The sequence below is a fragment of the Erythrolamprus reginae genome, chromosome 9 (assembly GCF_031021105.1).
Source record: "Erythrolamprus reginae isolate rEryReg1 chromosome 9, rEryReg1.hap1, whole genome shotgun sequence".
NCBI lineage: Eukaryota > Metazoa > Chordata > Lepidosauria > Squamata > Dipsadidae > Erythrolamprus > Erythrolamprus reginae.
In genome coordinates, this window is record NC_091958.1 from 23,664,268 (window position 1) to 23,689,595 (window position 25,328).

Sequence of the window (25,328 nt, forward strand, 5' to 3'; positions counted from 1 at the left end):
AAGTCACCCCTTACACGCTGTCTTTCAAGGCTGAAGAGACCAAGGCGTTGCAACCTGGTTTCATAAGGGAGGGGCTCTATTTCATTGATCATTCTTGTTGCCCTTTTTTGCACCTTTTCCAGTTCCATTATATCCTTCTTGAGATGAGGTGACCAGAACTGTACACAGTACTCCAAGTGTGGTCTCACCATCGATTTGCACAGAGGCAATACAACACTTACTGACTTATTTTCAATTCCCTTCCTAATCATGTCAAGCATGGAATTTGCTTTTTTTACTGCTGCTGCGCACTGGATTGACGTCTTCATTGAGCTGTCCACCAAATGCATCTTGAACTTGTTTTACTCTGTTCCTTGGCCATGCCTGACATTTCCTCTATTGCTTTCCTTGTGTTAAATGGCAGATTTTAAATTCCTGAAGGCAGGGTTACTCAATGATGGTGGACTAGCAGTCACCACCATCGTTATCATTATCATTGAAGGCATGGCAAAACCACAGCCTTATAATGCATCAATAAGTCACCGAAAAAGCACTAGAAAGCTCAACATATAAGCCAAACAAAAAGCAAGATCAAAACCAATTTTCCTACCTCAAACAGGAATCGCAATCTTGCAGAACCTCTACAACTAGGAAATGTGACCTCAAACCCCATCATTCCTGACCAAAGATGATTGAAAATATCCAAACCATCTTCTAACAAGTCATGGAGCTTTTCTCAACAGGAAAGGAAATGCCTGTGTTGACAATTGTAAAAACTATTCCTGACTTTCTTTTTTGCAAAAAATGGATATCTTATAGTATTGATTTCAAGACAATTATTCTTTGATACCACAGAGTAAACATGCCTACTTGTAAGTAAAACCATACTCTTCTGTGGAACTTACTTTTACTTGTAAAGCCATCTTATGAATGTCCCCACAATGGTTTCTTAAAAGCAGTTTGGGATGAATTATCATTATTGTTTTTCAGAAAACAAAAGGATTGAAAAGATCAGATTCCATTTCAAATCTAACTATAAAGAAGAATTGGGGAGGGGATCCTTTAGGGGAATAAAAGGGAAACTTTAAAAGGACCTTTTCAATCAGCTATTTTTATTGAACATTTTAAAAAAATCCACGAAAAACCATTTAGTAATACATGTCAGGGTAATAACCATAAAAGGGACTGGACCATTACACAAACCACTTTCAAATGAAGTGCCACAGACTCCTTGAACAGAAAAGAGAGGGGGGGAGGAAAGAAAGACAAAGAGAGAGAGAGAAAAAAAACAAGAAAAAGAAAGAAAGAAAAAGAGTGACCGAGAGAAAAAGAGAAAAAGAGAAAAAGAAAGAAAAGGAGAGAGAGAAAGAAAGAAAGAATTCCTGATACGACAAGAATAACTTTCCAAACCTCATTCTCAAGTGATCAACCCAAAAAGCTTTCCAACTGCATGTCATTATTTCTGCTCATTGTTTACATGCTTCTTTGCCTTATCAAAGTTTGCAAAGTACCGGTATTCATTTTTCTCAGCAACAAAACAGCCACACGTACGGTATATTTTTCTACTTGCAATAGTCAGAAGGCAGACCAAACCACCCTTTGAATTGTGGAATGCAGAAGAAACTCCCTGAAGGAAAAAAATCTGGACTTACCTCCAAGGATCCAAGCGGAGGAATGGTCTTAAGCAAAGTTCGTGGACAGAATTTCTAGCAGCCGGATCAGCAAAACAGCCTGAAGCTCAGATGGCAATGAGTCAGTGACACTGTTAAACTCCTCCTCCTCCTCCTCCTCCTCGTTCAGCTGACCAAGGCCCAAAATTCCCCCAGGCAGTTCTCATTGTAACTCTTTCATGCCTAAAAAAGCTTGCAACTCATTTTCCACCAAGGTTTTATTTTTTATTTTTTATTCCTTCCAATACACAATAATACACAATGAAGGTTATAGAGGATATAGCAGAGAAGAAATATGAGATATAGGAGAGACTATAGGACAGGGGATGGAAGGCACTCTAGTGTGTTTATGTACGCCCCTTACTGACCTCTTAGGAATCTGGAGAGATCAACTGTGGATAGTCTAAGGGTAAAATGTTGGGGGTTAGGGGATGATCTGGTAATGAATTCCACGCTTCGATAACCGGATTACTAAAGTCATATTTTTTACAGTCAAGTTCAGAGCGGTTAATATTAAGCTTGAATCTATTGTGTGCTCTTGTGTTGTTGTGGTTGAAGCTGAAGTGGGACATTGCAGCATATGATCTTGTGGGCAATACTTAGATCATGTTTAAGGTGTCATAGTTCTAAGCTTTCAAGACCCAGGATTGTAAGTCTAGTTTCGTAGGGTATTCTGTTATGGGTAGAGGAGTGAAGGGTTCTTCTGGTGAAGTATCTTTGGACATTTTCGAGGGTGTTAATGTTAGAAATGAGTATGGGTTCCAAACAGATGAGCTGTATTCTATGGTGGGTCTGGTTGTAAAAGTCTCCAAAACATCAACACATGAAAAAATCCAGCAACATTGCTACTTACAGTAGCTCAATTGCTAGTTTCGGTAATTTTTGAAAACTTGGAGGACGCTTATGATGCCCCAAACATCTAATAATTGTTCTCAAAACCGGATACAGACCTCTTAGAAACGGGGAGAGGTCGACTGTAGACAATCTAAGGTTAAAGTTTTTGGGGTAAAATAGAGTAACTAGGGGATGGACTACTTGTGCCTTGAAGTGTTGCCCCCATGCATCTTCAAGTATTTTTGCAACCTGCTCTGCTGCTAAATGTCACAAGAGACAATAATACTGTAAATTCTTTTCTAGCTGCATTTCTTGCCAACCTCATTAGTGAGTGGAAAAACCCAAGCATTGTTCATTTTCCTTGGGTACACACTGCGTTGGATTTAGCCGTTTTAAAGTTGCTTAAGTGGCAGTTTGCCACTTAAGACTAACTTGTAGAGGAACAGAACAGAACGAAAGAGTTGGAAGGGACCTTGGAGGTCTTCTAGTCCAATCCCCTCCTTTGACAGGAAACCCTACACCACTTCAGACAAACAGTTAGTTAGTTAGTTAGTTAGTTAGTTAGTTAGTTAGTTAGTTAGTTAGTTAGTTAGTTAGTTAGTTAGTTTATATATGTATGTAACATATTTTTGCTGATAATGATCTACTAGATCTATTTCGGGCTTATGTGCCTTCATCAGGTAGCCACACCCTTTTTACTGGGATTTGAACCCGGGGCCTCTACCTTGTGACCACATGATGAAGGCAAATAAGCTTAAAATAGATCTATAGTAGTCTCCCTTCCTTTTCATTATCAGCAAAAATATGTTACATCTATAGATTATAGTTGCCGGCTACTAAAAAAACCTTATCTGCCTTGCAATATGGCCCCTAGTTGGGCCGAGAGGCAAAAAGAGCTGTGATGTTCCAAAGACTCCAATGTCTTCTAAAAACTTCCAGTGTTGGAGCACTCACAACTTCTGGAGGCAAGTTGTTTCACTGATTGTTCTCTCTGTCAGGAAATTTCTTCTTAGTTCTAAGTTGCTTCTCTCCTTGATAAGTTTCTACCCATTGCTTCTTATCCTGCCTTCAGGTGCTTTGGAGAATAACTTGACCCCTTCTTCTTTGTGGCAACCCCTGAGATATTGGAAGACTGCTATCATGTTTCCCCTCGTCCTTCTTTTCATTAAAACTAGACATACTCACTTCCTGCAACCGTTCTTCATATGTTTTAGCCTCCAGTCCCCTAATCATCTTTGTTGTTCATCTCTGCACTCTTTCCAGAGTCTGAACATCTTTTTATATCGAGGCAACTAAAACTGAATGCAGTATCCCAAGTGTGGCCTCGTGAAGGCATTATGAAGTGATATTAACACTTCACATAATCTTGATTCTACCCCTCTGTTAATGCAGTCTAGAACTGAGGTATCTTGTGCCAGTGACTCAGATCATTTTGGAAGGTACAATCTAGCACTGTTTTGGAAATATGCTAAATTTGTGTCCAAAAATAGCCCAATTAGAGGAACTGTGCTGAGTGAAGCAAGAGGGGTTCTCCTCTTGCTTCACTCTTTCATGGTTCTGACAACTCCTTCTCCATTCTCCTGACCTAATACACTATTTTTGGACATGGGTAGAGATCTATTACACAAGCATGCTAGATAATTATTATTATTCTTAATAATAATAATAATAACAACAACAACAACAACACAAATATATATATATATATATATATGTATATATATATGTATGTATATATATATATATATATATATATATATATATATATATATATATATATATATATATGTAGATTGTTCTGAGTTCGGGTTTTGCCCTGTGTAATGTTTTGCATGTCTATGCGACGTTTCGGCGAAATCACATTCACCATCATCAGGCTGAAGTTCCAATCTTTTGGATTGGAACTTCAGCCTGATGATGGTGAATGTGATTTCGCCGAAACGTCGCATAGACATGCAAAACATTACACAGGGCAAAACCCGAACTCAGAACAATCTACATACATATACCCGTGAAAATTTACGAAAACATATAGTATATATATATATATATATATAGGAAGGTGTGCCCCCCAATGTGCCTCACAAGTTCTGCCTGGTGCCAATGAAACAGCAACCCAGATTATCTTCTTCCTGAATTTATTTTATATATATACCGTATATATAATTTTCAAATTCAGCAAAAAAACATGTGACATATATATATATATATATTCGTAGATTTTCACGGGTATATGTATGCAGATTGTTCTGAGTTCGGGTTTTGCCCCGTGTAATATTTTGAGTGTCTATGCGACGTTTCGGTGAAATCACATTCACCATCATCAGGCTGAAGTTATAAGCTTCGTGCTGCTGTAAATATAGTATATAAATATATATATATATATATATATATACACACACACACACACAAAGACATTGCAAACAAAATAAGTACAAGTAAATAAAAACAAACAAATGGATAAACAAATAAACATAACAGAAAATAAAACAAAACATATAAACAAAACATTTGGGAAAAGTAATTTCCCCACTCTTTTAGAATGTTCAATCGGAGAATTTTTCCTCATACCTTCTTATTATTTTGTTAACATTTTGCTTTGCGTTACTTTTACCTTTTTTTTTAAAAAAATGTCTTTTGAAAATTTATAATTTATTTATTTTATCATTGCCCTTTCCTGTAGCCAGTCATAAAAATTTCCCCATGGCGTGACGGACATGTGACCAGGGGGGGGTGGCTTAAAGACAGGGGTGGGCTGCTGCCTGGACAGAGGGGGGAATGCAGTGGGGTAGCGAAAATGGAGCTCCACCCCAGAGCACCCAATTTGCACTGAAAGATGTTGAAAGAAAATGCAGGCCCTCCTGCATAAGCCACGCCCCCAGTGTGGTAGTAAAATTTTTGGCAGCCCTTCACTGCTTAAAGGTCATGTGACTGGTTTAAAGGTGGCCAACTTGACGTCACTCATGTCAAGGGTTAGGGTTAGGGTGCCTGGCCTCTCCTCAAAGAGATACAATTTCCCTATCTATTTACTGCAGTGTTTCCCAACCTTGGCATCTTGAAGAGATCTGGACTTCAACTCCCAGAATTCCCCAGCCAGCGAATGAACAGAAAAGGCAAGAAACAGGCAGAATTCTTATAAATTTCATTCTAATCTCTTCCAAACTGGTAGCCCTCGAGGAGTTAGTAGTGATGGTGGAAAGTGGGCCTAGTACAAGTCTTTGGTGAAAGTGGTATAAAATGGCAATTTTGTTGAATGGGGCCAAAACCATGATTTGCAAAGTACAGTATCTGGGATCATCACATCTGAGGGCAATGAAGTGTACCAAATGTGGGTGAGCTAATATCAAAAAAATGCTCCATGCACACTCAGTTAATGCTGCCCTAGCCCCATCCTTCAAAGTTGAGATATTGTGTGTGTGAGCAATGCAGACTGAGTAATGGCAATAACCATGTCAGAGTATCAGATGGAAAAACACTACTAATAAAAGGCATGTTGGTTACCCACATACCAGAACTATTACAATATCCAGAAAGCAAGGCCTAGAATAGCGAACAACCGGCACACCAATCTAGTTAATCAGGTTGGACATGTTTGTTTGTCACCATCCGACCCAGAGATCAAACTAGCTTTGATTCTTCTTGCTTTCTGCCACAACTCCAAGAAGATCAACACCTTAACCCTTAACAATTTCCCAAGTGCACTTAGGAAGAATGTAATGGTTAAGACATCAAACTGGGAGACTGGGAGTTCCAGTTCTGCCTTAGGCTTAGAATGGAACGGAACAGAACGGAGCAGAACAGAAGAGGTCCCTTCCAACACAGAATTAGAAGGGACCTTGGAAGTCTTCTAGTCCAACCCCCTGCTTAGGCAGGAAACCCTACACAACTTCAGACAGATGTTTATCCAACATCAATGTCATCGTGACATCGCCAGTGGGTCACTACCGGTTCAGGTGAACCAGCCCAAACTGGAAGGAACCTACCCCTGTTGTGCATAAACAATATACTAAAGCAACAATTTGTGACATTCTTCTCTTGGAAAAGATGAAGGCTGTGCTGTTCCACCTTGGTCACCGTATGAGAGAAACATTTTATCATCTTGATGTCAAAAGATAACAAAAGATTGAACAGCAGCTAAGATGATCAGGCCTGGAGACTAAAGGATAAATGGCAGTAATAATTCGTTATTGGAACTTTGCACTTTGATATGGCCCAAGGGCTAATCAACAAAGACTTGTGTTATGTCATAGTTTCCCCCTCCTCTCTTCTACCTCCTTTCTGTTACTTCTCTTCTTCCATCCCATCAAAGTTTTGTGACTGGCCAAGCATGGTCAGAGGGGGGTTGATCTGGTTTTCCCTAATGTTATTATTCTGATTCCCCCTCCCTTCCTCTCTCTCATTGTCAGGTTTTTTGAAACACTGCTCATGTAATATGACTGGAAAATCCCCGGCCCTCTGAAAAAAAAAGTTTTGCACAAGGACTTTATTGTTCCTCTGTGGGTGGTAAAAACAGCCAATCTGCAGTCCTGACTTTCACTTTTGTATTTCTCAGGGACAGTCAAGGCTGACGTTTGCATGGGAGCTAGTGGTCGAAAAATGCAGGAAACTACTTTGGGCATGGATTGTCACAAAGGGCTGGGATTTTTCCCAGCCAGAGTTTTAATAATAATAATGATGATGATGATGATAATAATAATAATAATAATAATAATAATAATAATAATAATAATAATAAAGAAACAGATGAAACAATCGATCACATACTCAGCTGCTGCAAAAAGACCGCACAGACTGACTACAAGCATAGATATGATGCTGTGGCACAGATGATCCACTGGAACTTGTGCCGGAACTACCATTTACCAGTGGCAAAGAACTGGTGGGATCATAAGCCCGAAAAAGTAGTCGAAAATGAGCAAGCAAAACTACTGTGGGACTTCCGAATTCAGACTGACCGAATTCTGAAGCATAACACACCAGACATCCTGATTGTGGAGAGAAAGAAAGTATGGATCATCGACATCGCAATCCCAGGGGACAACAGAATTGAGGAGAAGCAGCTAGAGACATTAGTGAAATACGAAGATCTAAAAATCGAGCTGCAACGACTTTGGCATAAGCCAGTGAAAGTGGTCCCAGTGGTACTTGGCACGCTGGGCGCAGTACCAAAGGATCTCAGCAGACATTTGAAAACCATCGGAACTGACAAAATCTTCACGTGTCAATTGCAAAAGGCCGCTTTACTGGGATCGGCAAACATAATTCGCCGCTACATCACGCAGTCCTAGGTGCTTGGGAAGCGCCCGACTGATGAGGAAATACGAAATCCAGCATAGTGATCTCGTTTGCTGTGTTGTATTGACATAACAACAACAACAACAACAACAACAACAACAATAATAATAATAATAAATAATTTATTAGATTTGTATGCCGCCCCTCTCCAAAAATTGGTTCTCACTATTAATTAAGTCTAAGTGTTCAGTCATGGACTGACTACTGTATTTATCGGAGTATAAAACATACCTCCCCCACCCCAAAAGAGGGTGGAAATATCAGTGCAACTTATACATCGAATACAGCAATTTTTGGCCTCCTGAAACCCAACCCACATGCTCTTGGGGGCTGTAGGAAGGCAAAAGCACCCCCATTTTTGAGAAAAATAGGCAATTTTTAAATAAAAATTGGGGCATTTTTATCTTCCCCCAGTACCCAGGAGCTCTCTGCAGAACTCCCAAACCTTCTGAGCACCCCATTTTTGAAAAAAAAAGAGGAGGTCCGTTTTTGTGAAAAATGGGGCACAAAGAGGGTTTGGGAGGCTTGCAGAGTGCTCCCAGGGAGGACATAAACTTTTTTTCTTATTTATCTCTTTGTAACCTTGGTTCGTCTTATACACCAATGCCTCTTATAGTCCGAAAAATACGGCATATGTCAATGGCCAAGCAGCTGAGTTTTGATCAGGTAACCAGGGGGATGGTTCAGCAGTTCTGAGCATGAAAACCAAGCCATGAGTCACTTTTTAAACTTCAAACGCTCATTAAACATGGGGCTGCCCTTGAAGAGTATCCAGAAGCTCCAATTGGGGCAAAATGCAGCACTCCACATGGTTTTGTGGCGACCTCGGCATGCACATGCATCACCTCTCCTGCGGGAGCTGCATTGGTTGCCGATTTGCTTCCATGGCCCAATTCAAGGTGGTTATCACCTTTAAAGCCCTTCGTAGCTTGGGGCCAGGTTATCTGAAGTACCGTCTCTTGCCAGTCACATCTGCCTGACCCACTATAGTGGGGAGGTAAGCAATGTTGAGCCGGGGTGGCGCAGCAGGTAGAGTGCTGTACTGCAGGACACTGAAGCTGACTATAGATCTATAGGTCAGCGGTTCAAATCTCATCACCGGCTCAAGGTTGACTCAGCCTTCCATCCTTCCAAGGTTTGGATTGTGGGGGCAATATGCTGGCTCTGTTAAGAAGTGCTATTGCTAACATGTTGTAAGCCGCCCTGAGTCTAAGGAGAAGGGTGGCATAAAAATCAAATCAATAAAATAAATATATAAATAAATGTTGTGGGTCACATTCCCAAGGGAGATGCACCTTGTGGGACCCAGAAGAAGGGCCTTCTCCATGGTGGCTCCCTCTCTCTAGAACATCATTCCCCCAGAGATTAGACTGGCCCCAACTCTGATACTCTTCCAGAAGGCACTGAAGACTTGGTTCCGCCAGCGGGCCTGAAAAACGCAGAGTGGGATGGAGCCCATTAAATAGCTTGTGGGATGTGTTGTCGTCAGGGGGAGGATTGAGGGATTATTTTATTAATTTATTATTTGTCTCTTTTATTATTTGTTTTTTTTTAATTGATTTTCGTAAAATAGACAAACAAACATACAAACATTAAACACAAAATGGGGATACATTTTCCCCGCTTATCTTGAAAGTATAGATTCAAATACAAAAAAAGAATACATAATTAGATACATGTTGAATATTGAAAATTTTGCTAAATTTTGAGTTAAAGTTTTTCACATTTTTACTAATATATATATAAAACCAAAATTCTTACCATATTACTTATATATAAAGTAATTCTTATATCTAAACTAATTCTAATATAATCCTTAAACACAGTAAATTTAACTAGAACTAATATAACCCAAGCAAAAATAAGTACCACATGTTTACTAAAAATAAATTATATATCTTATTTTTTCTTATCTATCCATTTATAAACTTTGTTCCATGTTTCGTAGAACTTAGTATCTTCTTGATCATTTAGACGTCTTGTCATCATATCCATTTCAGCGCAATCTAATATTTTAGCGATAACTTCTTCTTCTTTGGGGACTTCCGCCCCCTTCCAATTCTGCGCGTAGGTGATTCTAGCCACAGTCAATATGTGTATAATTAAGTATAAAGTTTCTTTCTTATAAATCTGATTGGTAATTCCTAATAAATAAAATTCCGGGGTAATTTCTATATCTTGCTTTATAATTTCTTTTATTATTTTCTCTATCGTCTTCCAATATATTTTAGCTTTACCACATGTCCACCATTGATGGTAATAGGTTCCTATTTCTTTCTTACATTTCCAACACAATGGAGAAGTTTTAGGAAACATTTTTGCTATCCTATTTGGTGGGAGATGCCATCTATAAAACATTTTAATTTGGTTTTCTTTTAATGATACTGATTTAGTCATTTTCCAATTATTAATCCAGACTTTCTCCCATGTATCTATATCTATTTCTTTACCAATGTTTTTGCACCATCTTATCATATTATCTTTTAGAGTCAACTCTACATTTTTGTGTGCGATGAGGAATTTATATATTTTCCCTATTGTTTTTGTTCGATTAAGAGTAATTAGGTTGCTTAACAAATTTTTGTTCTTATTAAAGATGTAGAGTGTTTTGTCCTTCTGGTATCTGGATCGAATCTGTGCGTAGTACCACCAATCTATTGTTATCCCTTCTTCTTGTAGTTTGATCCTGGATTTTAATTTCATTTGGTCATTTAATAGATCTTTATATCTTATTATTTTTTTGTCCTTTATGGACTTTGGGTGTATTATTGCTTCTAGAGGGGCAAGCCATTCTGGAATGGTTAAAAAGTGATTTTTCCTTATCTCTTTCCAGACTTCTATTAGATATTTCCTTAGTGTATGTCTTTTGAAATATGAGTGGTTTTTCTCCTTATCGTACCATATGAAGGCATGCCATCCAAGCATGAGATCATGTCCTTCTAAATTTAATATTCTTTTATTTTCTAAAGTTATCCAATCTCTAATCCATGTTAAGGCGGCAGCCAGATAATATAATTTCCAATTTGGAAGTCCGAAACCTCCCCTTTCTTTGATGTCCTCTAGAAAATTTATTTTTATCCTTGCTTTTTTTCCTTGCCATAAATTTTTTTTAACTATGTTTGTTAAATTTTTGAAAAAAGTACTCCCTGGATTTATTGGAATTACCTGAAAAAGAAATAAAATTTTGAGCAGAATATTCATCTTAATTGTTGCCACTCTTCCTAAAAAGGATATTTTTAAATTGTTCCAGATTTCTAAATCTTTTTTTATTTCTTTCAATAATTTTATATAATTATCATTTTTTAATGTTATTGTTTTAGCTGTTAACCATATTCCTAAATACTTTACCTTTTTAGCAATCTTTATTCCGGAAATGCATTCTAATTTAGTTTCTTGTATTTTACTCATATTTTTGGTTAAAAATTGTGTTTTACTTTTATTTAACTTTAGACCTGCTACCTTTCCATAATGTTCTATTGTCTGCATTAGTATTGGGACTGTCGTTATCGGTTCTTCAATTATAAAAGTCAAATCATCTGCAAAAGCTTGGACTTTATAAGTCTCGTCTCCTACAGTTAGACCTTTTATTTTGGGGTCTGCTCTTATCTTGATTAATAAAATCTCCAAAGTCATAATGAATAACAAAGGTGATATAGGGCAGCCTTGGCGAACTCCCTTATTTATCTCAAGGGTTTCCAATTGTTCATTGTTTAATATTATATTCGTTGTTTGTTTTGAATAAATGGCATCTATTAAATTGACAAATTTTGGACCAAATCTCATTTTATTTAATTGCATTTTTATAAATATCCAATTAACGTTGTCAAAACCTTTTTGAGCATCTAGGAACATTAATGATAATGTTTTCCCTGGATGTTGCTCATAATACTCTAACGTATTTATGACAACTCTAAGGTTATTTTTAATTTGTCTACCTGGTAAAAAGCCATTTTGATCTTGATGTATTATCCCATTTATAACTCTTTTAAGTCTGTCTGCATATATAGCAGTAAATATCTTATAATCTACATTTAATAATGATATAGGCCTGTAGTTTTTAATTTTTTCTGGTTCCATACCCGACTTATGAATTAGGGTTATTAATGATTCCGACCAGGATTTAGGAATTTTACCCTCAAGTCTACATTCGTTAAAAATTTCTAACATATTATTTCTTATTGTTTCATTTTCTATTTTATACCATTCTGCCGGTATGGCATCTGGGCCAGTGGCTTTGTTACTTTTCTGTTTTTTAATTATTGTTAGGAGTTCTTCCATTTTTATTGGTCCATCCATAATCGCCTGTTGATCTTCCGTTATTTGTGGTAATTTTGAGTGTTCTAAGTAGTTAAAAACTTCATCTTCACTAATATTATCTTTTGTGTATAGTTCTTTAAAAAAATTATATACAATGTCTGCTTTTCCTTCTGTATCATATTTTATTAAACCGTCCTTATCTTCTAATTTTTTAATTATTTTTGATTGCCTCTGTTTTCTAAGTTTATATGCTAGCCATCTGCCTGGTTTATTCACATGTTCAAAGTGATATTGTTTTGCTCTTTTTATTTTTTCAGTTATTTGATTTTGTTCTATCAATCTAATTTTATGTTTGATTACATCTATTTTTATTTTCAAATCTTTATTCTTTGTATTTTGTTGTGATAAAGATTCTAGTTGTTTTAGTTCATTTATTAGTTGTTCATATTTTATTTTGTTTTCCTTGTTATATTTTGCTGTATAAGATATCGTTAATCCTCTTATGTATGCTTTAGCTGTGTCCCATAGATTTTGTGGAGTAGTGTCAGAATTTTTGTTAATTTCAAAAAATATTTTTAATTCTTTTTCAATCCAATCCTTATATTTCTTGTCTTTCGAAATATTTCTATTCATTCGCCAATTAACCTGTTTATTATTAGTTCTCATATAAACTACTACAGGATTATGATCAGCCCATGTATTAACATCTATCTCGACCTCTTTTATTTGTTCTGCAGTTATTTTTGAAGCCTATACCATGTCTATTCTTGTCCAAATTTTATGGGGGTTAGAGTAAAAAGTATATTGTCTCTTATGAGGATGTCTTTCCCTCCAAATATCATTTAATAATAATTCCGCTTTCATTTTTTGGAAAGTGCTAGGTAATAAATTCTTTCTTCTCTTTTTGCTTTTATTATTTTTTCCCCCAGAATGATCTAATTGTCTGTTTGTGATAGCATTAAAGTCACCAATTATTAATATATTTTCAATATTTAACTCTGCTATTATTTGATGTAATTTTTTGTAAAATGTCATTTGGTCTTCATTAGGGGCATAGATAGAAACAATAACCAGAGGTCTAGGTTCAATGTCAACTTGTACAATCAAAATTCTACCTTCATCATCTTTAAATAATTGTTTGGAATTTATAGAATTCTCAACATACATAACTACTCCTCTTTTTTTTTGATCTGCTAATGCAGCATACATTTTTCCAATTTTAGGATTCAATAATAATTTCTGATTACTTTTTTTAATGTGCACTTCTTGTAGGATTACAATTTGAGCATTTTGGTTTCTAATTTTGGAAAACATTTGTTTCCTTTTCTTTGGTTCGTTAAGTCCATTCACATTTACGGAAAAGATTTTTAAGTCTTTACTTATTGTCATTTGTTGGGTTTTTTGGTTTCGCGCTGAGGTTGAACTCTTCTAGCGCCTTGGTCCTGCTCTACTGTCTGGGCGATAGCCCCCATGGCTTGCTCCTGTTGTGTTGCTGATTCTTTCACTGGTTGCTGTTGTACTGGTTGTTGTTGAACAGTTTGTTGTTTTGCTGGTTGTTCCAGTTGGCTTATACCACTGTTTTCAAAAAAATCCGTTGCTTGATCCAGGTTTTCCAACTTATATCTTCTAGAACGCCAAGTCAATGATATTCCTTCTGGAATAAGCCAGCGAAAGGTTATATTTTCTTTGATCAAAATTCTAGTTAGAAAATGGTAGTCTCTTCTACTTTCTCTGACACTTCTTGGGACTTGTTTTAATATTTTTATTTCAAATCCTTTGTGTTGCAGTTTTGATGTTCTTGCCCAGTGCAGTATCTCATCTCGCAGGGTCTTTCTTGCAAACTTGATATGGATCTCTCTCGGGAGATTGTGGCGACGAATGTAGCTATTTGAAATTCTAAAAACTTCATCGATTTCTCTCAATATTTCCGTGGGGTCCACCTGGAGTATTCCTCCAATAATTTCAGCCATAGTCATCTTTAAATCTTCATCTTTTTCTTCTATTATATTCTGAAATCGTAGCCCATGCGAAGCACGTTGTATCTCCAAGTGAGTAATTGATTCATCATATCTTCTGTATCGTGAGTCAGCTCTACCTTCAAGGTAGTCCATTCTCTTTTCAATTTTGTCAGTCTTTTCTTCAACTGTTTTAACACGGTCTTCACTTTCTTGTAAGGTTTGTTGCATCTCCTTCATCTGTGCCTTCATTTCTCCCATGTCTGCTTTCAGTTCAGCCATCTCTGTTTTGAATTCCGCCAACTCTGATTTTATGGCTTCTCTTTGTTGAGTTGCATCTTCTTGAGATTTAAGCATAAAGTCCTTCATTGCATTTAAGGTTTCTTGTATTATTATCAGAGTAGGCTGCAGCGATTTGTCTTTGTCCTTCTCCTTAGTAGACATAGTTACAGATAAAACCTGGTGTGTCGGGGAAGGATGGGGTGATCCTTGTGGAGATGAAGTTGTGGCAGCTGCTTGTTTTTTAACTGTTTTAACATAAGTTGAAGTGCTTGACATTTTCGAATTTAAAATTACTGTTAATTTATATGTAGTAAAAGGAAGAGAATCCCTATAAATTCCAAACCTGTTCAATTTGCTTTACTACCAATTTCCCTTAAAATATAACAATGTATTATTACCTAATGAAAACAATGAATATGTCAATCAAATTATTAGCAAAATTCACAATAAGTTATCTTTTAACTTTAAATTAGCAAAGTCAAAAGGAAAGAAAAAAAGTATAACACTTTTAGAAAGAAGAGGGGGAAAAAGGAAGGAAAATCTAATAAAAAAAGGAAAGTACCTATTGAAAGTAAGAAAGAGAGAGAATGGCAATGTGTCTAAAAAGTAATAAAAGAAGGAAGGTGTGAGAAAAAAGAAAAGAAGAAGAAAAAGTAATAAAGAAAGAAAGGACTGTCTTAAGAGAGACAAGAGGGGTTTTTGATTTCACTAAGGTAGAGCAGGGAACCAAGGTTTGTTAACAGTGCATATGTTTTAAGTCAATTTGCTTTTAGAAACAACAATACAGAAAAAAAGAAAAAAGAATTAATTTGAAACACAAAATATAGATATTATATACTTATAGTCTTCTTATGAATCAAGTAGTCTTTGTTAATAAAAAATGTTGTAAATCCAATAATATCAAGAAATAGGCTTCTATGTCGTTATTTTCTGTATAGTTCCAGTTTTCCAATTAAAAGCAAAGTCAGATTTGAGGTTTTCTTTTATTTTAAAATGGAGTCAGTTGATGTTTCACAGTCCAAGGCAAATGCAGACAAAATCTCCGCTATTTAAGGCTTAAAATGGAGTCAATTTATGCTTCACAGTCCAGGGCAGATACAAGAAAAATCTCCACAAATAATCCAAAAGCGATCAGCAAGTAATCCAAAGGTAGTAATCCAAAAGCGAACAGTCCTAAAAGAGGGCTAAATGAGTTCTTTTAACTTTGATATATCAATTCATTTTATTTTCCATTTGTTTTCAAGTTATTGATTTATTTCATTTTATTGTTGTAAGAAAAGGACAGAGAGAAAAAAAGAGCAGCAAAAGTGTTCTTTATCCCTCCGCTGTCAAAATTAGAGCCCGGGATACAATGTTTGCTGACGATTTAAAAGTTCCAAATTCTATTCATCTTTGCGAATTAAATCTTTTCTAAAGTCATGTCAAATTTAAGTTATTTTGTTAGTCCTTCAATATTTTTAATAGTTCAAAAATTCAAAGTTCAAGTTCAAAGTGAAAAACGAAAGTGAGAAGAAATTAGATCCGGCTGTTACTTGCGGTTGAATACAAATTTCCAATAACTTTCACCTTCGCCTTGTTGAAGAAAAAACTTTCACTTATAACTTTTACTATGATCCAATCTTCCGTTTTTACACATGAAACAATAAAATTTTACCTTGAGTTTTCTTGTCTATTGTATTCTTTTTTCGGTCAAATAGACTGCAACAATCTTCACTTTCTTTTGACTTTCCCTTGCTTCCTGCTAGGTTTGGAGAGATCTCACTGGCCGTATCCTCTTAAGAAGAGGATCGGTTCTCCCTTCTCTGAAGCTGCAGGGCAAACCACTGTCTCCGGAGCTTCGGCGGCGGCTCCTCGGACAGAGGGGAGCCCCCTGTTCTAGGATCGGGCCATCAGGACCCGATCCGATCGCCAACCGCGACCTTCGGAGGGGTAGAAGGAGCCTCGGGGCAGAGCCCTGCCCGGGAAGCTCCGCTGTGGTCTCAATCCAGACCGGAAGTTCCTTTTTTATTAGTTGTATTGTACTTCTGCTGCACAAATCTCAGCGGCCAATTAGGTCCCATAGAGTCGGCCTTCTCCAGGTCCCGTCGACCAGACAATGTCGTCTGACGAGACCTGGGGAAGAGCCTTCTCTGTGGCGGCCCCAGCCCTCTGGAATCAGCTCCCTCCAGAGATTCACTCTGCCCCCACCCTCCTCGCCTTCCTCAAAAGCCTTAAGACCTATCTATGTCACCAGGCCTGGGGCAGTTAGATTATGCCCCCTCTTGACTGTTTTTTTAAAATGTAAATGGATTTTAGTTTAGAGTTCTTAACTATTAGATTTGTACACATGTTATTGTATTATATTTTGTGAGCCACCCCAAGTCCTCAGAGAAGAGCGGCATACAAGTTTAATAAATAATAATAATAATAATAATAACAACAACAACAACAACAACAACAACAAAACAACACCAATAATAATAATAATAGTAATATATATATTTTAATATGAAGCTTTTATATTCTTGTAAAGTGCCTTGAGGCACCATGTGAATAGGCAGCAATATAAATTTCCTAAATGAATAAATTAATGAAATAGCAGTTGCTGATTGCTAATACCATTGCTACTGGTGCACTGTGCGCAGCTTAAGTTGTCTGTGTGCGTGCACTATGCACGTGTGTACCCAGCGTGTTTTTGCTACTGCGTATGCACAAGAAGCAAATACGTGTTGAAATCTCGCAAAAGGGCACACCCATGTGTGAGATTTTGGCGAATTTTTTTTGCTTCCGCGTAGGCGTGAAAGCAAAACCACCCTAAAATCACACGCATGAATGTGTCCCTTCACGAGTTTTTGCTTCTGCGCATGCGCATGAAACAAAAAATACAAAAAAGGTGGCGGCACCCATAGGACTGCCATTGGAGTGCAATCTGGCAACTGCTACTGGTGTGCAGTCCGCTACTGTACTGGTAGCAACCCACTGCTGGTTGTAAGTTGAGTATTACCTGTAATATGGATAAAGTGATGGCTTTTTTTTAAATATAAATTTTTATTGATTTTTATAATATAAAAACACACAACACAAAACAGTGCACGGTGAATTGTGCTCCTGCCACCCGACAACATACATTCAGTCCCTCCACCAAATGAGGGTGTACTATTTTATAATTATTTTACAACCAGGAACATCAACGTGTTTGCAAAGTGTAGAGTGATTCCAATTTGTTCTTTATAGTTCGGTCTCGAATTCTACTAGCCATAAAACCCCTGACCCTATCCCATCTTCCCATCAGTTTTTCCACTTTATTTTCATCAATCATATTCATTTTAATTTCTATAATTTCAAATTGAACATGTTCCACCATGCACCAATACAAATTTTGTAACGTCCATTTTGTTGCATCCTTCCAACGTAAAACTATGACCACTTGGGCGCTTTCTATAGCTACTTCTTTAATTTCTTTAAACCCGCCCATATTCCTCCTCGCTATTAGTAATGCCATTTCCTTTATGATCACCCATTTTGTATTCAGCATCTTCATTTTGCATCTCTTTCCAAAATTTCTGTACTACCCGACACTCCCAAAACATATGCATAGAAACATAGAAACATAGAAGACTGACGGCAGAAAAAGACCTCATGGTCCATCTAGTCTGCCCTTATACTATTTCCTGTAGTTTATCTTACAATGGATATATGTTTATCCCAGGCATGTTTAAATTCAGTTACTGTGGATTTACCAACCACGTCTGCTGGAAGTTTGTTCCAAGCATCTACTACTCTTTCAGTGAAATAATATTTTCTCACATTGCTTTTGATCTTTCCCTCAACTAACTTCAGATTGTGTCCCCTTGTTCTTGTGTTCACTTTCCTATTAAAAACACTTCCCTCCTGAACCTTATTTAACCCTTTAACATATTTAAATGTTTCGATCATGTCCCCCCTTTTCCTTCTGTCCTCCAGACTATACAGATTGAGTTCATTAAGTCTTTCCTGATACGTTTTATGCTTTTAAGACCTTCCACCATTCTTGTAGCCCGTCTTTGGACCCGTTCAATTTTGTCAATATCTTTTTGTAGGTGAGGTCTCCAGAACTGAACACAGTATTCCAAATGTGGTCTCACCAGCGCTCTATATAAGGGGATCACAATCTCCCTCTTCCTGCTTGTTATACCTCTAGCTATGCAGCCAAGCATCCTACTTGCTTTTCCTACTGCCCGACCACACTGCTCACCCATTTTGAGACTGTCAGAAATCACTACCCCTAAATCCTTCTCTTTTGAAGTTTTTGCTAACACAGAACTGCCAATGCAATACTCAGATTGAGGATTCCTTTTCCCCAAGTGCATTATTTTACATTTGGAAACATTAAACTGCAGTTTCCATTGCTTTGACCATTTTTATCTAGTAAAGCTAAACCATTTACCATATTACAGACCCCTCCAGGAATATCAACCCTATTGCACACTTTAGAGTCATCGGCAAATAGGCATAAGCAACCCTCTCTCCTGACATTCATGCTAACATCTAACTCAGTGATGGCAAACCTTTTTTTCCTCGGGTGCCAAAAGAGTATGTCTGGGGTGGGTGAAAACAGCCTCTCCCACCCACCAGAGGCCTTCTGGAGGCTGGAAACGGCTTCTTTCCCAACTTCTGATGTTTCACCCTCCAAAGGCTTCCCTGGAGCTGGGGGAGGGTATAAACACCCTCCCCCATTCCCCCGGAGGCTCTCTGGAAGCCAATAACATCCTCCCAGAGCCTTTGTGCAAGCCAAAAATCAGCTGGCTGGTACACACCTGCACGTTGGAGCTGAGCTAGGGCAATGGCTCGTGTGCCAGCAGATATGGCTCCGTGTGCCACCAGTGGCACCCATGCCATAGGTTCGCCATCACTGCTCTAACCCAATCATCCTTCGATCAGTGGCAAATAGAGAAACAATGCTGGAATATTGACTGCTGTGTAAACAGGAACATATTACTCAAGTGATTATCTGTAAAGATAGCACAAGATAAAATGCATTGTATTGCACACATTTAAAACAGCTAATCTTACTATCCTGCCCATCAAAGCTTTTGCTTTGACCACATTTTTTAAAAATAGCAATTGAATGGCAACAAAACATAGGGGATTTCAAATTCAGAATAAAAAACCGCTGCCTTCTATTTATATTTTAAAAATGACCTCAGCCGATAAGGAGATATGAGAAAGGGAGTTTCCCAGGCAATTCTAAATACTCCGCCAAAACTGTTAATTCTTTGCAGTTTTTAGCAGGCTATTTTTCAATAGAGGAACTTCCCAAAGACCATTCTTAGCTAAGTTTAGAATATAATGAAAATATTTAAAAGGGAAGGAAAAAAAAACAGAAGCAAGAAAAGGGTGTGCTGTAGATCAGTGTTTCCCAACCTTGGCAATTTGAAGATATCTGGACTTCAACTCCTAGAATTCCCCAGCCAGCATTTGCTGGCTGGGGAATTCTGGGAGTTGAAGTCCAAATATCTTCAAGTTGCCAAGGTTGGGAAACACTGCTGTAGATTATAACAGAAAACAGAGAAGGAGGCGCTCTTAATACTACAGAGAGCAAAGACAAAACATTGCACCTGAGGGCAGAACATGAAGTAATGGGTGGAAGATGATCAAGGAGAGATACAACCTAGAATTAAGAGCAAATCTGAACAGCAACTCAATAAATGTTTGTAAGTCAAGCGCTATCTATATCAGGGATGGCGAACCTTTTTTGGTTTGCGTGCCAAAAGGGGTGGGGGTGGGGGCTAGCATGCGTGCAAGTGTCCACACCCCTTCTCTCCCCCCAACCCATGCATGCACACACACCCCTGCCCTGCGCACAGGCCTTTCTGAAGCCTGGTAGATGGAAAAATACCCAAATGGGCAAACCGGAAGTTTAGGAAAACACACTTCCGGTTTACAGTTGTGCTGGTTTTTTTGTACTCTGGAGGGTTCAGGGAAGCTTCCTGAAGCCCTGGAGTGCAAACAAACAGCACAACGTGAAAACCGGAAGCGCGTTTTCCCAAACTTCCGGTTTGTCTGTTGGGGGGAAAAAAAATTGCCTTCGGGGCTTCCCTGAAGCATCCGGAGAACAAAACGGCCTTTCCCAAGACCGAAAATCAGCTGGCCAGCACGCACATGTGTGCTGGAGCCCAAACCTAGTAATGCATAAGCGTGCATAAGTGCACTAGCCTGCCTCCCGTCCCCTGTCCTATTGTCTCTCCTATATCCCCTAAATCATATCTACTATTCTTCTATTCTATTCTTCTTTTACAACTCTCATAATATTTTCTATTCCCTTATTGATATATTCTATTCCTATATTTTCACTTCTATTCTTTATCTAATATATTTTACTCAAGTATATCCTCTATATAACCTTCATTGTGCATTATTGTGCATTGGACAAAATATAAATTAATGAATGAATGAATGAATTAATTAATTAATTAATTAATTAATTAATTAATTGATTGATTAATGAATGAATGAATGAATGAATGAATTAATTAATTAATTAATTAATTGATTGATTGATTGATTGATTGATTGATTGATTGATTAATGAATGAATGAATGAATGAATGAATTAATTAATTAATTAATTAATTAATGTCTGGCGTGCCCTCCAATATGGCTCTATGTTCGCCATCACGGACCTATGTTAGGAAGAGCCTTCTCTGTGGGGGCTCCGGTCCTCTGAAATCAACTCCCCCCAGAGATTCAAACTGCCCCCACCCTCCTCGCCTTCCGTAAAAGTTTAAAGACCTATCTGTGCCACCAGGCTTGGGGCCATTAGACCCTAGCCCTCTGGCCGATGAGTGTAGTAGGTCTCACTGTGTGAATGGGAATGTACGGTTTTAAATGTTATTAGAGTTTTTTAATTTTTTTAGCTATATTTATTGGATTTTTTAGATATGTATATTGTTTATTGTTTTGATATGTTGTCAGCCGCCCCGAGTCCTCGAAGAGGAATGGCATTCAAATCAAGTCAAGTCAAGTCAAGTCAAGTCCAATCCAATCCAATCCAGTCCAATCAAAAACAAATAATATCCTGTCTAGAATAATGTTGAATATAGTTAAGATGGGAGGTTATGTAAATTTGACAAATCGATAAATGAATGAGCACAGAAAGAGGACGAGGAAGAACAAATTATATCACAATATTTGAAGGGCTGCAACAGAGCAGAGGAGGTCAAGCTATTTTCCAAGGCACCTGAAGGTCAGACAAGGAATAATGGATGGAAACTGATCAAGGAAAGATTCAACCTAGAAATAAGGAGGAACTTTCTGACAATCAATCTAGGGAACAGAAGTTGCCTTCAGAGTTGTGGGAGCTTCATCCCTGGAGGCTTTCAAGAAGAGACTAAAATGATGTAGGGCTGGGATGGCGAACCTATGGCACATGTGCCCAAAGTGGCACACGGGATCACGTGATTTGGCACACGCACCGGCGACTGTTCCTGTTCCGTGTTTCTAGCACGCATGCACTCGTGACAATCAGCTGGCCTTTGTGCATGCACCAGTGCCAGAAACTGCAAAAAATTATTAAGAGCATTAATCAATAATTAATTATTAATTATTTTACGCTGTCTTGTTATTGCTGTTAGCCGCCCCGAATCTCCGGAGAGGGGCGGCATACAAATGCAATAAATAAATAAATAAATAAATAAATAAATAAGTGAGTGAGTGAGTGAGTGAGTGAGTGAGTCAGTCAGTCAGTCAATCAATCAATCAATCAAAAAATAAATAAATAAATAATAAAATAAAATAAAATAATAAAATAAAATAAAATAAAATAAAATAAAATAAAATAAAATAATAAAATAAAATAAAATAAAATAAAATAAAATAAAATAAAATAAAATAAAATAAAATAAAATAAAATAAAATAAAATAAAATAAAATAAAATAAAAGCTAGTCTTCCATTTTATGGTGTGAGCATGAACACCAGCCAGTTGATCACATGCATAGAAGTAACCGGAAGACTTACTGGGACACGGAAGTGCTCCGTTTTCCCCCATAAAGATATTCCTGCCTACTTCGTAACCTTCTGACTAGGGCATGTAACCGGGGCTCCTGATCCCCTATGTCTCTCTCTCCTCTTCTAACTCAGACCTTACCATCATTGGGGTTTCTACAGTCTCTAGAAGTTCCACAGATTCCTCAGGTTCCCATTCTTCCTCATTCTCACTCTCTGACTCAGTTGGCAAGGACGCTGGCCTAGAGTACCGAGATGGACCCGGTTCATCCTCCTCAGAATCTGTGACTAACTGAGCTGGTCATGGACCACTCACAACAAGACTGAGGGCAATTAACCAGTGGAACAGTTGCCAAGCAGAAGTTGTAGGGGCTTCGTTATTGGGTTTTTTAAGAAGAGACTGGACAGCCACTTGTCTGAAATTGAATTGAATTGAATTTATTAGATTTGTATGCCACCCCTCTCCAAAGACTCAGGGCTGCTCACAGCAAAGCAGCAATACAGCACAAGACAAATCTATTGTTAAACTAAATTAAAATACATTGTCATAAAAACCCATTAACTACACAGTCATACACACTTGGTCCAGCTAATCAATATAGAGGTTGGAGAAGAAGGGGGGGAGGTTAATCCCCCCACGCCTGGCAGCAGAGATGGCTCTTTAGCATTTTGCAGAAGGCGAGGAGGGTAGGGGCAGTTCGAATCTCTGGGGGGAGTTGATTCCAGAGGGCTGGGGCCGCCACAGAGAAGGCTCTTCGCCTGGGTCCTGCCAAACGGCATTGTTTAGTCGACGGGTATAGGCATAGGCTCTCTGTTTGAGAAGGGGGCTGGATTAGAAAACGTCCAAGGTCCCTTCCAGCTCTATTCCGATTCTCATGCTCTACAAACATTACAAGCACAGAGACCTGGACACATATACAACCTGGTAGAAACCCCTCTTAGCAGTAGCGACTGCAAAAGAGACCTCGGAGTCTTGGTGGACAATCAACTAAACATGAGCCAACAATGTGCAGCAGCAGCTAAAAAAACCAACACAATCCTAAAATGCATCAACAGGGGAATACACTCCAAGACCAGGGAAGTCTTAATACCACTCTACTACGCCCTGGTCCGACCATACCTGGAGTACTGTATTCAGTTCTGGTCACCACACTTCAAAGGAGACATTGAAACTCTGGAGAAGGTGCAAAAAAGAGCAACCAAGATTATTAAGGGATTGGAAACCAAGACTTACGAAGAGAGACTGAGGGAACTGGGCATGGATAGCCTAGAGAAAAGGAGGGCCAGAGCGGATATGATAGCAGCCTACAAGTATACGAGGGGATGTCACAGAGAGGAGGGGATCACTTTATTCTTCAGGGCACCAGAGGGCCGGACGAGGAACAACGGCTGGAAGCTGACCAAGGAGAGATTCAACATGGAGATAAGGAGGAACTTCCTGATGGTCAGAGCGATCAACCAATGGAACAACCTACCAGTGGACGTTGTGAACTCCAACACTCTGGACATTTTTAAGAGAAGATTGAACTGCCACTTGACTGGTGTACTATAGGGTTCCTGCTTGGGCAGGGGGTTGAACTTGATGGCCTTCATGGTCCCTTTCAACTCTAACAATCAATCAATCAATCAATCAATAAATAAATAAATACAACATGAATAATCTGTCTTACTTTGGTCAATAGAACTTGGAATTTCATGCAACCAGAATACTAAGTTCCACCTAATCTGCTTCAATACATATATACTTACCAGTCAGCCTTGAGGTCTCTCTTGTGGCCCATCTGCATTCTGCCCAGCTGATCACGGATTCTGAGGATCGAGAGACGGGTGTGGATTGGTATCCTACGCCAGTGTACCTGGCACCCAAGTCTGATAGCAGGTATGTCGGACAGGATGTGGGGTCAGAGGCTGAAAGCCAACCAGGGCCTGTTGACCTCCAGAGGTGCCCATGAGTGACTCAGGAGAAGAGGAAGAGCCTCTTCTTGACGCCAAAGTACGCAGAAGTGTCAGAAGACAGGAGTGGCTGAGCAGGAGGAGGTCTCTGCATGAATAAATCTGTAGAATACTTGGCCACGCCTTTTGGCTACTTAAGGGTTAGTCTTGCGATGAGGGAGTGCAGAAGTCAACTTTCTAGTGTGAGCGATGACTGTTTGGATTTGGCTCTTGGATTATTTAGGTAAATTACAAACCAAGAAGGTGAAATCTTGGCATGCGGGCTTCCTGGCAACTCAAGGGTGAGTCATGTTAATCAGAGATTGGATCAAAGAGAATTATTTGGGAGTTTTGGCTTAATGTTTGTGACTTTTAATGAACAGCCGATACATTTTACACAGTTAAACCTTTCAGATACTAAATTATTACAATTACGTGCTTATATCTTGCCAAAGCTGTGTGTGTGTGTGTGTGGACCTATTTCTTGGGGGGGGGGGGTCATCGCTTGGACAGAACAAGGTCAACTCAATTGGGCCCCATAGAAACCAAAACCAACACTGAAGTAACAATCCCCCAACCATCCTTCCTGCGCTTACTCGTTTTTTCAGTGAACACCTGAATCAAACAAGTTGCCTCCTCCTCCTGGATCTTCTCTTCCATTGATTTTCTGCCCACTCCAAAGTTTCTGAGAAGCTTCACTGAAAACCTTTGCTCCTTCCATGCTTCACTATATGTTAATGTTAGTAAACCTAAAACAAAACAAACAAAAAATTATCCTGCAGTTATTCACTTTTATCTTGATGTCAATGGAGATTCTCAGTCATCCACTGGCTCCCGATTGGTCTCCGGGCGCAATTCAAGGTGTTGGTGTTAGCATCCCACATTAGGCTTAGAACCAATGTTAGCATCCTAAACTTAAAACAGAGTATATGTGGCAGTGGCGGTTATTCAGCCAATAACCCAGACTAGTGAGTATAAATATTATTTACATATATTTAATAGTAGTAAGTAAACAGTCCACTTCATACATATCCAAGTCAAGAAATCATATACAAACCAGATATTAGAATATACAGTTCTATACATACAGCAGCTAACCAATAACATTCCCCTTCAGATCAAACAGTTCTATATACATATATAATTCTACAATATTTATC

At 38.3% G+C, this 25,328-nt stretch overlaps 1 protein-coding gene across 7 annotated transcripts in view; it reads right to left on the bottom strand.

Annotated features, from left to right (window-relative positions):
• LOC139171947 (receptor-interacting serine/threonine-protein kinase 2-like) overlaps window positions 1-25,328 on the bottom strand; it is a 68,825-nt gene that overhangs the window by 39,289 nt on the left and 4,208 nt on the right. For 4 of the 7 annotated variants that reach the window (XM_070760486.1, XM_070760484.1, XM_070760483.1 and 1 more), the window contains exons 2-3: window positions 24,765-24,917; window positions 23,986-24,045 (exon numbers count right to left, since the gene is read on the bottom strand). In XM_070760486.1, coding sequence (XP_070616587.1) covers window positions 23,986-24,045; window positions 24,765-24,828 — 124 coding nt within the window. In that variant the 5' untranslated portion in view covers window positions 24,829-24,917. Of the gene's footprint in view, window positions 1-1,631; window positions 1,720-23,985; window positions 24,046-24,764; window positions 24,918-25,328 lie in introns of those variants that run through there. The other 3 variants (XM_070760487.1, XM_070760485.1, XM_070760488.1) reach the window with 2 other exon arrangements.